Genomic DNA, 12,470 nt, shown 5'->3' with positions numbered 1-12,470 from the left:
TTGTACATTTTCATTAAGACAGTGGCTTATTAAGATGAGCATCGACCCTTTAGAGCAAATTAATTTACAAGGAAGGGATACACTCGCACAATCGTTGCCCTGAAACATTAGCTCCTGTATTGATACATTAACGTGCAGTGATAGAAAACTCCAATTGTTAAATCAAAACCTTACCAACTTCAGACATTTCGGGGACAGAAGCAGAATAGGGTCCTTCCAAAAACGTTGGTGCGTTATCATTTATATCCTGCACCTTGATGATAAACTCAGATTCTGGTTCAAGGGGTTTGTTTGTTTTTCTGTCCAGAGCTTGAGCGTGAAGAATATAATGTACCCTCTGCTCACGATCTAAACTTTTGGTTGCGTGAATATCTCCTGTGCTGTCATCAATAACGAAAATGGAGCCAGCTCCTTCCCCTGAAAGGATGTACTTGACTGATCCATCACCGTTATCTGCATTCGAGTGAAGCTGAAAGACATATAGGGATTGGTTAAGCATCTGTATATAAATACGGCCACATCTTAATTACATTCTGTGATGTTTACACTTTCTCCTAACTCTTGATGTGATAAGGATTTCATGGACATTGGTCACATTCTGACACCTTATCCAACTACCCACACTTCATGTGATCACATCGAACACTTTGTATAGCTATTCAACCATGAGGTCATTTGAGATAGGTGTGTTTTCACCTGACATTTTCCAGCAAATGCTCATGAGGAATATTGGATAATTTTCTTTATCCTAGGTTAATTTTAGCACAGTAACGATGATTCCAGCTGCGTGATTCCACAGTTGAGTATCAGTCACATAAAGTGTATTTATAAGCTTCAGATCTGAGAATTCCAGCATTTCATTGTCAGACCAGATCATTCCCATCTTCCCAGTTTTGTGTTTAAATTGCACATTGCTGTGTTTTAGTGAGGATATATTCCGTGACACACGTAATTCTTTCAAATTTTAGATTGCGAGCAAAATTACAAAGCTGTTGTAAACAAACAGAAAACAATCGTCAAAGCTCTCACTGATTGGTTTAGAGAGATACAGCAAGTAATTAGAGAAACTAATACGATGATATTGTTTATTGTGAGGAGAATTGATTCCAATAATATGGAGGCTAAGCTTCAGTTGTACAGGGCATTGGTAAGACCACATCTGGAGTATTGTGTACAGTATTGGTCTCCTTATTTAAGGAAAGATGTAAATGCATTAATTCAGAAAAGGTTTACCAGACTAACACTAAAATTATAGTGCCAAGGGGAGCGGGCCAGTGGGGGTCCGGGGGTCCTGATCCTACTCTGCACTCGGAAGTGGCAGAGGGAGAGAGGCCAGAGATATGGCCAGGCACCAGGGTGACGGTGGGGCGGAGGGAGGGGGGGGGGATAGATCGAGGTGGGACAGGGGGGCGTACGGGGTAGTCACCCTTCTCTCCCAACCTTTTTTCCCTCCAGCTCCCTATTTTATTATCACATTCAGCTCATGCTTCATTGAAAACAAGTGGTGAGTTTGAAGTTAGCTGCCTTGAAAGATCGGGAAAAAAATAGCAGCTGCTCTGTCAGCCCTCTGAAAGTTTGCAGTATTGAGCTTCGAGTCCATTCGCAAACTGAAAATTTAAAGCAGTTTGATACGCTAATTTATTTCCTTCCAGATGGAGACAGCCCAGATCCCAGAGCTGTCCGTCACTCGCCTGGATGTGAATGCTTTGAGGTGTGAGATTGGAAGAATTTGTCAAGTTTGTTGCACAGCATTGGAACACAGTAGGACAATTCTGGAGGAGTTTGAAAAGCTGATGTCTCTGGCTCACTGTTGGACACAAGCCATGAATCTTCCCTCATCTCTGTTTCTGTCAAAATTCCAACTGGGACACAGGCAATCAAAAAAGTTTCTCTCATAATATCTTGGACCACTCTTGGAATCAGGAGTTTTATAATGGAAAGCGGCCAGGCTGACAGGTAGGGAGGACTTGCAGAGGATGCCAGGCAATTCTGAATGCACAAAAAATGTTCAGCGCTGCTACAAGACGGAGGAGTGCGGAAAGAGATGAATAATGTCAATCATGGGAAGATGATTGGTTCCACTGGAGATGCAGCTTCCCAAAGGAAGCTGGAATCAGACTTGTAGGTCGCACTCAATATTGGGTTCTTGCTCCATAGAACTGCAGTTACTAAACTTCCCTTTTCCAGTTCCATGACTTGAAATAAGATCTGGCAGGTTGAACAAGAACCTGATTGGTGTGCTGATAAAGTGCCATCAAAAACTTTTACTGGCTTGGAATATCTGTGTGATTGTAACCATAGAGTACAGACTTCTAAGAGTCTGGCTTAGCAGAGAAGGAGTTTAACAACACCAGGTTAAAGTCCAACAGGTTTATTTGGTAGCAAAAGCCACACAAGCTTTCGGAGCTGCAAGCCCCTTCTTCAGGTGAGTGGGAATTCTGTTCACAAACAGAGCATATAAAGACACAAACTCAATTTACATGAATAATGGTTGGAATGCGAATACTTACAACTAATCAAGTCTTTAAGAAACAAAACAATGTGAGTGGAGAGAGCATCAAGACAGGCTAAAAAGATGTGTATTGTCTCCAGACAAGACAGCCAGTGAAACTCTGTGGGGGTTACAAATAATGTGCCATGAACCCAATATCCCGGTTGAGGCCGTCCTCGTCCCGAGGACTATTTGTAACCCCCACAGAGTTTCACTGGCTGTCTTGTCTGGAGACAATACACATCTTTTTAGCCTGTCTTGATGCTCTCTCCACTCACATTGTTTTGTTTCTTAAAGACTTGATTAGTTGTAAGTATTCGCATTCCAACCATTATTCATGTAAATTGAGGTTGTGTCTTTATATGCTCTGTTTGTGAACAGAATTCCCACTCACCTGAAGAAGGGGCTTGCAGCTCCGAAAGCTTGTGTGGCTTTTGCTACCAAATAAACCTGTTGGACTTTAACCTGGTGTTGTTAAACTTCTTACTGTGTTTACCCCAGTCCAACGCCGGCATCTCCACATCATGATTAGCAGAGAAGTACATAGAGGATTATTGTCATCTGTGATTTGGGAATCTGCAGCTACCAAGCAGACACAGTGCGGCATCAGTATTGTTCAGGTATCCCAGCAAGAAGTCTCACAACACCAGGTTAAAGTCCAACAGGTTTATTTGGTATCATGAGCTTTTGGAGCGCTGCCCCTTCATCAAGTGAGTGGAGAGTTGGGTTCACAAACAGGGCATATATAGACATGGACTCAATTGCAAGATAATGGTTGGAATGCGAGTCTTTACAGATAATCAAGTCTTTATAGATACAGACAGTGCAAGTGAAGAGAAGGTTAAGCACAGGTTAAATGGGTGTGAATGGTCTCAAGCCAGGACAGTTAGTGAGATTTTGCAAGCCCAGGCCACAAGGTGGAGGTTACAGGTAGTGTGACATGAACCTAAGATCTCGGTTGAGGCCGTCCTCATGTGGAACTTGGCTATCAGTTTCTGCTCGGCGATTCTGCGTTGTCAAGTATTTTGAAAGCCGCCTTGAAGAACGCTTACCCGAAGATCGGAGGCTGAATGCCTTTGACTGCTGAAGTGTTCCCCGACTGGAAGGGAACACTCCTGCCTGGTGATTGTCATGAACATAGAACATAGAAAGCCACAGCACAAACAGGCCCTTCGGCCCACAAGTTGCGCCGATCACATCCCCACCTCTAGGCCTATCTATAGCCCTCAATCCCATTAAATCCCATGTACTCATCCAGAAGTCTCTTAAAAGACCCCAACGAGTTTGCCTCCACCACCACCGACGTCAGCCGATTCCACTCACCCACCACCCTCTGAGTGAAAAACTTACCCCTGACATCCCCCCTGTACCTACCCCCCAGCACCTTAAACCTGTGTCCTCTCGTAGCAACCATTTCAGCCCTTGGAAATAGCCTCTGAGAGTCCACCCTATCCAGACCCCTCAACATCTTGTAAACCTCTATCAGGTCACCTCTCATCCTTCGTCTCTCCAGGGAGAAGAGACCAAGCTCCCTCAACCTATCCTCATAAGGCATGCCCCCCAATCCAGGCAACATCCTTGTAAATCTCCTCTGCACCCTTTCAATGGCTTCAACATCTTTCCTGTAATGAGGTGACCAGAACTGCGCGCAGTACTCCAAGTGGGGTCTAACCAGGGTCCTATAAAGCTGCAGCATGTGGTGCCATTCATCCATTGTGGTAGCGTCTGCATGGTCTCACCAATGTACCATGCCTTAGGACATCCTTCCTGCTCCTGATGAAGGAGCAGTGCTCTGAAAACTCGTGATTCCAAATAAACCTGTTGGACTTTAACTTGGTGTTGTGAGACTTCTTACTGTGCCCACCCCAGTCCAATGCTGGCATCTCCACATTCATGTATCCTGACCTGTGAAGGTAGTCACAGTAAGAGTTTTAACAACACCAGGTTAAAGTCCAACAGGTTTATTTGGTAGCAAATGCCATTAGCTTTCGGAGTGCTGCTCCTTCATCAGATGGAGTAGATATCTGCTCTCAAACAGGGCACAGAGACACAAAATCAAGTTACAGAATACAGACAAGTTACAGAAAGATACAGACAATGTGAGTGGAGGGAGCATTAAGCACAGGTTAAAGAGATGTGTATTGTCTCCAGACAGGACAGCCAGTGAGATTCTGCAAGTCCAGGAGGCAAGCTATGAAGGTAGTACCAGCAGATTGGCAGAGGAAGTTCTCCCCCGAAACACCACATCCACTTCAGCAGCCATCAAACCGATGATCAGATCATAGAGTCATAGAGGTTTACAGCATGGAAACAGGCCCTTCGGCCCAACTTGTCCATGCCGTGATGTGAAACTACTGAATCACTTGCTGCACTGAAGAGTGATAGGGTGGAATGCACCTGCCACAGGAATCATAGCGGGCAGGGTGGGAACATGCAAAGGTCCATTAACCTCAGGCAGGAATTTCTGGAGAGTGCGGACGGAATATCCCGTTCACAGTAACAGAGTCATGGAGGTATACAGGTATACAGAAGAGAAAAAGACTCTTCGGCATTGCATCTGCGCCGGTCAAAGACCTGTCACCTAACTGCTTTAATTCCACTTTCCAGCAGTTGGCCCATAGCCGTATATGCCTTGGTATTGCAAGTGCACGTCTAAATACTTCTTCAATGCTGTGAGGGTCTCTGTCTCCACCACCCTTTCAGGCAGTGAGTTCGAGACTCCCATCCCCTCTGGGTGAAATTTTTTTCCTCACATCCCCTCTAAACCTCCTGCTCCTTACTTTAAATCTATGTCCCCTAGTCAGGCTTTTCTTTTCCTTCAACAATTTCCCATTCTCTTCTTAGTCTTGTTCCTTGGAAAACATTGCAAATGGACTGAGAGGCCTTTAGCAAAACTCCTTCTTTGCAATCCATTTTAATTTTCTGCATTCCTTTAATTTAACTCACATTCCAGCTTCTCCTGACACTGATGTTCTTTGAAGATTGTCCAAACTTTCAGTGGATTCAACGCTAATAATCGGACAGAGAAAAACTGAAGATAAGGGCAGTTGATGTCATATACATGGATTTTAGTAAGGTGTTTGATAAGGTCCCCCATGTCGGCTTATGATGAAAGTAAGGAGGTGTGGGATAGAGGGAAAGTTGGCCGATTGGATAGGTAACTGGCTGTCTGATCGAATGTGGAGATGCCGGCGTTGGACTGGGGTAAACACAGTAAGAAGTTTAACAACACCAGGTTAAAGTCCAACAGGTTTATTTGGTAGCAAAAGGTGTGTGGCTTTTGCTACCAAATAAACCTATTGGACTTTAACCTGGTGTTGTTAAACTTCTTACTGTGTCTGATCGAAGACAGAGGGTGGTGGTGGATGGAAAATGTTCGGACTGGAGGCAGGTTGCTAGCGGAGTGCCACAGGGATCAGTGCTTGGTCCTCTGCTCTTTGTGATTTTTATTAATGACTTAGAGGAGGGGGCTGAAGGGTGGATCAGTAAATTTGCTGATGACACCAAGATTGGTGGAGTAGTAGATGAGGTGGAGGGCTGTTGTAGTCTGCAAAAAGACATAGATAGGATGCAAAGCGGGGCTGAAAAATGGCAAATGGAGTTTAACCCTAATAAATGTGAGGTGATTCATTTCGGTAGGACTAATTTAAATGTAGATTACAGGGTCAAAGGTAGGGTTCTGAAGACTGTGGAGGAACAGAGAGATCTTGGGGTTCATATCTACAGATCTCTAAAGGTTGCCACTCAAGTGGATAGAGCTGTGAAGAAGGCCTATAGTGTGTGAGCTTTTATTAACAGAGGGTTGGAGTTTAAGAGCCGTGGGATTATGCTGCAACTGTACAGGACCTTGGTGAGACCACATTTGGAATATTGTGTGCAGTTCTGGTCACCCCACTATAAGAAGGATGTAGAAGCGCTGGAAAGAGTGCAGAGGAGATTTACCAGGATGCTGCCTGGTTTGGAGGGTAGGTCTTGTGAGGAAAGGTTGAGGGAGCTAGGGCTGTTCGCACTGGAGCGGAGGAGGCTGAGGGGAAACTTAATAGAGGTTTATAAAATGATGAAGGGGATAGATAGAGTGAACGTTCAAAGACTATTTCCTCGGGTGGATGGAGCTATTACAAGGGGGCATAACTATAGGGTTCATGGTGGGAGATATCGGAAGGATATCAGAGGTAGGTTCTTTACGCAGAGAGTGGTTGGGGTGTGGAATGGACTGCCTGCAGTGATAGTGGAGTCAGACACTTTAGGAACATTTAAGCGGTTATTGGATAGGCACATGGAGCACACCAGGATGATAGGGAGTGGGATAGCTTGATCTTGGTTTCAGATAAAACTCGGCACAACATCGTGGGCCGAAAGGCCTGTTCTGTGCTGTACTGTTCTATGTTCTATGTTCTATAAAGAATTCACTTCCATGACAGTTAGTAACCCACTAATGGCCATTTTGCCTTTACACAGACTGAAAGAAAAGGAAAGTTTAGGCCACAGTTTGAATTTCTGTCTGATCTTCAATTCGCTTTGCTGCATCTCATCAATGTAAAATATTGATAGATTTACATCTTTCCCACACATAAACCTTTCATTTCTACAGGAGGGAGAATGAAGTGTGCTTCACATGAAACAAGAAGTAACATAAAAGTGAAGCAGCAATCGTAGGAGTCCAGTAAGACTCTCTCAAGTACTTGTATGCGTATTCTGTGAAGAAAATCTCACAGCAATCATGATGCTCATGTACGGTGAAATTACAAAAGATTGTTAAGCTTCATTATGCTGCAGTGATCCTATAACTGAGTATGCTAAGTGTCTGAGGATGATTGTGCTTTGTGTCTCGATTGTTATTACCATAGTTATTCTTCTGAACACGTATTTTACTGAAAATGTTGAAATTAAGCCTTTCAACAAAACACAACTGCAACAAAGTATAACACAGTAACATCCATAATTTTGGAATATAAATGGGAAATAACGATACTTGAGTAATTAGAAGGCTGCTGTCTAACCAGGAGGCTGGGAGATTTTGTAACATTATGCCCACAAGAATGAAGCTCAAGTGAGAAAAGATTATTGCTTTGAAATAATTCCCTTAAATGCAAAGCTCATTACTCATCCACAATTCCTGTTTAATGACAGGGTTTGCTAACTCTCAGTATGACTCACTTCAGGGTAAGCAAGTGTGTTTACACCAAAGAATTAAAATCTTGATCTTTTCGATGTAAAGTGTTGGAGAAACACTAGCATTGATTATCAGAAAATACTGCACATGTAGAAGTTCATATTTATAAATTCTATCAAGGGATGTTAAATTAAATAACATTTGGTAAAGGTGTATTTTAAAGCTAGCCCCATTACCAAACACTGTTAACTCAATACGGTGTTCCAACAATAACTTTGAATCAACAATCCAATGATGGAATCTGGGACTTGCAATTGTTACTGTATTAAAATATTCAAATAAAGTAGCCCTCCAAAAGACAACAAAGAACAAACAGAGGAATGTACAGCACAGGAACAGGCCCTTCGGCCCTCCAAGCCTGCACCGATCATGATGCCTGCCTAAACTAAAACCATGTGCACTTACAGAGTCCGTATCCTTCCATTCCCACCCTATTCACGTATTTGTCTAGATGCTCCTTAAATGCCGCTATTGTACCTGCTCCCATCACCTCCCCTGGCAGCGCATTCCAGACATTCACCACACTCTGTGTAAAACACATGCCTCGCACATCTTCTCTAAACTTTCCTCCATGCACCTTAACCTATGTCCCATCGTACTTGACTTTTCTACCCTAGGAAAGAGCATCTGACTATCCACTCTGTCCAGTGAGGTTATGTTGCAGCTGTATAAGTTGCTGGCGAGGCCACACCTGGAGTACTGTGTACAGTTTGGTCTCCTTGACTTGAGAAAGGATATACTGGCACTGCAGGGGGTGCAGAGGAGATTCACTAGATTGATTCCGGAGTTGAGAGGGTTGGCTTATGACTATTCACTCTGTCCATGCCACTCATAATCTTGCAAACCTCTATCAGGTCACCCCCCCTACCTCTGTTGTTCCAGTGAGAACAAACCGAGTTTATCCAACCTCTCCTCATACCTAATACTCTCCAGACCAGGCAACATCCTATTAAACCTCTTATGTACCCTCTCCAAAGCATCCACATCCTTCAGGTAGTGTGGCAACCTGAATTGTACACAATATTCTAAATGAGCCGAACTAAGGTTCTGGACAGCTGCACCATGACTTGCAAATTTTTATACTCAATGCCCCGACCGATGAAGACAAGCATGGCGTATGCCTTCTTGAATATAAGAACATAAGAACATTAGAATTAGGAGCAGGAGTAGGCCATCTGGCCCCTCGAGCCTGCTCCGTCATTCAATAAGATCATGACTGATCTTTTTGTGGACTCAGCTCCACTTACCCACCCGCTCACCATAACCCTTAATTCCTTTACTGTTCAAAGATTTATCTATCTTTGCCTTAAAAACATTCAATGAGGTAGCCTCAGCTGCTTCACTGGGCAGGGAATTCCACAGATTCACAACCCTTTGTGTGAAGTTCCTCCTCAACTCAGCCCTAAATCTGCTTCCCCTTATTTTGAGGCTGTGCCCCCTAGTTCTAGTTTCACCTGCCAGTGGAAACAACTTCCCTGCTTTTGTCTTATCTATTCCCTTCATAATCTTATATGTTTCTACAAGATCTCCCCTCCCAGTGAAGCAGCTGAATTCCAATGAGTATAGCCCCAGTCTACTTAGTCTCTCCTCATAAGCCAATCCTCTCAACTCCGGAATCAACCGAGTGAATCTCCTCTGCACCCCCTCCAGTGCCAGTATATCCTTTCTCAAGTCAAGGTGGCCAAAATTGTACACAGTACTCCAGATGTGGCCTCACGAGCACTTTTACAGCTGCAACATAACCTCACTGTTTTTAAACTCCATCCCTCTCGCAATGAAGGACAAAATTCCATTTGCCTTCTTAATTACCTGCTGCACCTGCAAACCAACTCCTTGAGATTCCTGCACAAGGAACCCAGGTCCCTCTGCACAGCAGCATGCTGCAATTTTTTACCATTTAAATAATAGTCCATTTTGCTGTTATTCCTACCAAAATGGATGACCTCACATTTACCAACATTGTACTCCATCTGCCAGACCCTCGCCCACTCACTTAGATTATCTATATCCCTTTTCAGGCTTTCAGCATCCTCTGCACACTTTGTTCTGCCACCCATATTAGTGTCATCTGCGAATTTTGACACACTACATTTGGTCCCCAACTCCAAATCATCTACGTAAATCGTAAACAATTGCGGTCCCAACACTGATCCCTGAGGCACAACACTAGTCACTGATCGCCAACCAGAAAAACACCCAGTTACCCCCACTCTTTGCTTTCTGTTAGTTAACCAATCCTTTATCCATGCTGATACATTACCCGTAACACCGTGCACCTTTATCTTATGTAGCAGTTTTTGGTGCGGCACCTTGTCAAATGCCTTCTGGAAATCCAGGTACACCACATCCACAGGTTCCCCATTGTCCACTGCACATGTAAAGTTCTCAAAGAATTCCACCAAATTAGTCAAACATGATCTTCCCTTCATGAACCCATGCTGCGCCTTACCAATGGGACAATTTATATCCAGGTGTCTCGCTATTTCTTCCTTGATGATACCTTGACTACCTTATCGACTTGCGTTGCAACTTTCAGTGATCGGTGGACATGTACACCCAGATCCCTCTGCCTGTCAATACTCCTTTGATATGAAATGACTGGAAACTATATTGTGACACATTTACTGATGCTAGACCAAAATCCTGGAACTCCTTCCTAATAGCACTATGGATCCACCCACACCACATGGACTGCAGCGGTTTAAGAAGGCAACTCGCCACCACCTTCTCAAGGGGCCATTAGGAACAGGTTGTAAATGCTTGGCCTAGTCAGCGAAGCCCATAACCCATGGACAAAGAAAAGAAAACTGTGATTGAGAGGACTATGCTTTGTTTAAATTTAAAGAAACCCATTACAAGATGTCATCAGTTCCACAAAATTCCTCGGTCCACAGAATTCAACAGAATGTTTCTTCATTTAAATCTATTATTGTGGACAAAATGGTCCTTTTGGATTTCCATGATCTGCTTCATTTAATCTCCGTCAATCACTGCATTTAAAGCTATTGGTAACTGTTGGATATTTACATGACTGGATTATTTTTCTATTACGTATCGGATCTGCTGATGGAAAAGTACAATTTCATTCATTTATCTACCTTTGGATTTATTCACTACCTATAATTACTTGCAGGAAATGGGATGATAAAAACTGCCAGATGGATACCATTTTGTTGCAAATAGAATATTTTACTCATTAAATTCAAAGCCCCATGGTGTTTGCTAAAGCCACAAATATATGCCAGATACAGGATAAAGCTATCTTTCCTTTGCCCCAATAACATGCTTTATCCCAGCCATATTTATGCGAATTTTTCATTTTCCTCACAACAATCCACTGCATTTTTTTTCCAATGGGATATCAACGTGTTCAAAATGCAGTTTTGTGTTTTAGTTCTGAAACTATTTTGCACACAGATTTTTGTTCAATTTATACTTGAGATGTGGGGCAGGACCATATTTCATTGCCTATTTCCAATTGTCCTTCAAAGGTTAGTTGACATAATCTAGAATCATTTGGTAGGGGATTCTGGGATATTGAGCCTGCAAAAAGGGGACATGAAATTGTTTTGGCTGATAAGGCAAAGGAGAATCCAAAGAGCTTCTACAAATACATAAGGGGCAAAAGAGTAACAAGGGAGAGAGTAGGGCCTCTTAAGTATCAACAAGGTAATCTATGTGTGGATCCACAAGAGATGGGTGAGATCCTAAATGAATATTTCTCATCAGTATTTACTGTTGAGAAAAACATGGATGTTAGGGAACTTGGGGAAATAAATATTGAAGTCTTGAGGAGTGTACATATTACAGAGAAGGAGGTGCTGGAAGTCTTAAAGCGCATCAAGGTAGATAAATCTGTGGGACCTGATGAGGTATATCCCAGGATGTTATGGGAGGCTAGGGAGGAAATTGCGGGTCCCCTAGCCGAGATATTTGAATCATCGATAGTCACGGGTGAGGTGCCTGAAGATTGGAGAGTGGCAAATGTTGTGCCTTTGTTTAAAAAGGGCTGCAGGGAAAAGCCTGGGAACTACAGGTCAGTGAGCCTCACATCTGTGGTGGGTAAATTGTTGGAAGGTATTTTGAGAGACAGGATCTACAGGCATTTAGAGATGCAAGGACTGATTAGGGATAGTCAGCATGGCTTTGTGAGTGGAAAATCATGTCTCACAAATTTAATTGAGTTTTTTGAAAGGCTAACCAAGAAGGGAGATGAGGGCAGTGCAGTTGATGTTGTCTACATGGACATTAGCAAGGCCTTTGACAAGGTACCACATGGTAGGTTGTTGCATAAAGTTAAATCTCACGGGATCCAGGGTGAGGTATCTAAAATGGATGCAAAATTGGCTTCTTGACAGAAGCCAATTTTTGTATAGGTGGTTGTAGAGAGTTGTTTTTCAAACTGGAGGCCTGTGACCAGCAGTGTGCCTCAGGGATCAGTGCTGGGCCCACTGTTATTTGTCATTTATATTAATGATTTGGATGAGAATATAGGGGGCATGGTTAGTAAGTTTGCAGATGACACCAAGATTGGTGGCATAGTGGACAGTGAGGAAGGTTATCTCCAATTGCAGCAGGATCTTGATCAATTGGACCAGTGGGCTGACGAATGGCAGATGGAGTTTAATTTAGACAAATGCGAGGTGATGCATTTTGGTAGATTGAACCAGGGCAGGACTTACTCAGTTAATGGTAGGGCGTTGGGGAGAGTTACAGAACAAAGAGATCTAGAGATACATATTCATAGCTCCTTGAAAGTGGAGTCACAGGTGGACAGAGTGGTGAAGAAGGCATCCGGTATGCTTG

The 12,470-nt window shown here is 43.3% G+C and overlaps 1 protein-coding gene across 3 annotated transcripts in view; it reads right to left on the bottom strand.

Annotated features, from left to right (window-relative positions):
- LOC144480545 (cadherin-18) overlaps nucleotides 1–12,470 on the bottom strand; it is a 680,005-nt gene that overhangs the window by 198,497 nt on the left and 469,038 nt on the right. For all 3 annotated transcript variants that reach the window (XM_078200126.1, XM_078200134.1, XM_078200141.1), the window contains one exon: nucleotides 175–469. In XM_078200126.1, coding sequence (XP_078056252.1) covers nucleotides 175–469 — 295 coding nt within the window. The remainder of the gene's footprint in view (nucleotides 1–174; nucleotides 470–12,470) is intronic.

Source organism: Mustelus asterias, chromosome 2 (genome assembly GCF_964213995.1).
Source record: "Mustelus asterias chromosome 2, sMusAst1.hap1.1, whole genome shotgun sequence".
NCBI classification, from domain to species: domain Eukaryota; kingdom Metazoa; phylum Chordata; class Chondrichthyes; order Carcharhiniformes; family Triakidae; genus Mustelus; species Mustelus asterias.
The sequence above is the reverse complement of the archived record's forward strand: the minus strand, read 5'-3'. Positions and strand labels throughout refer to the sequence as shown.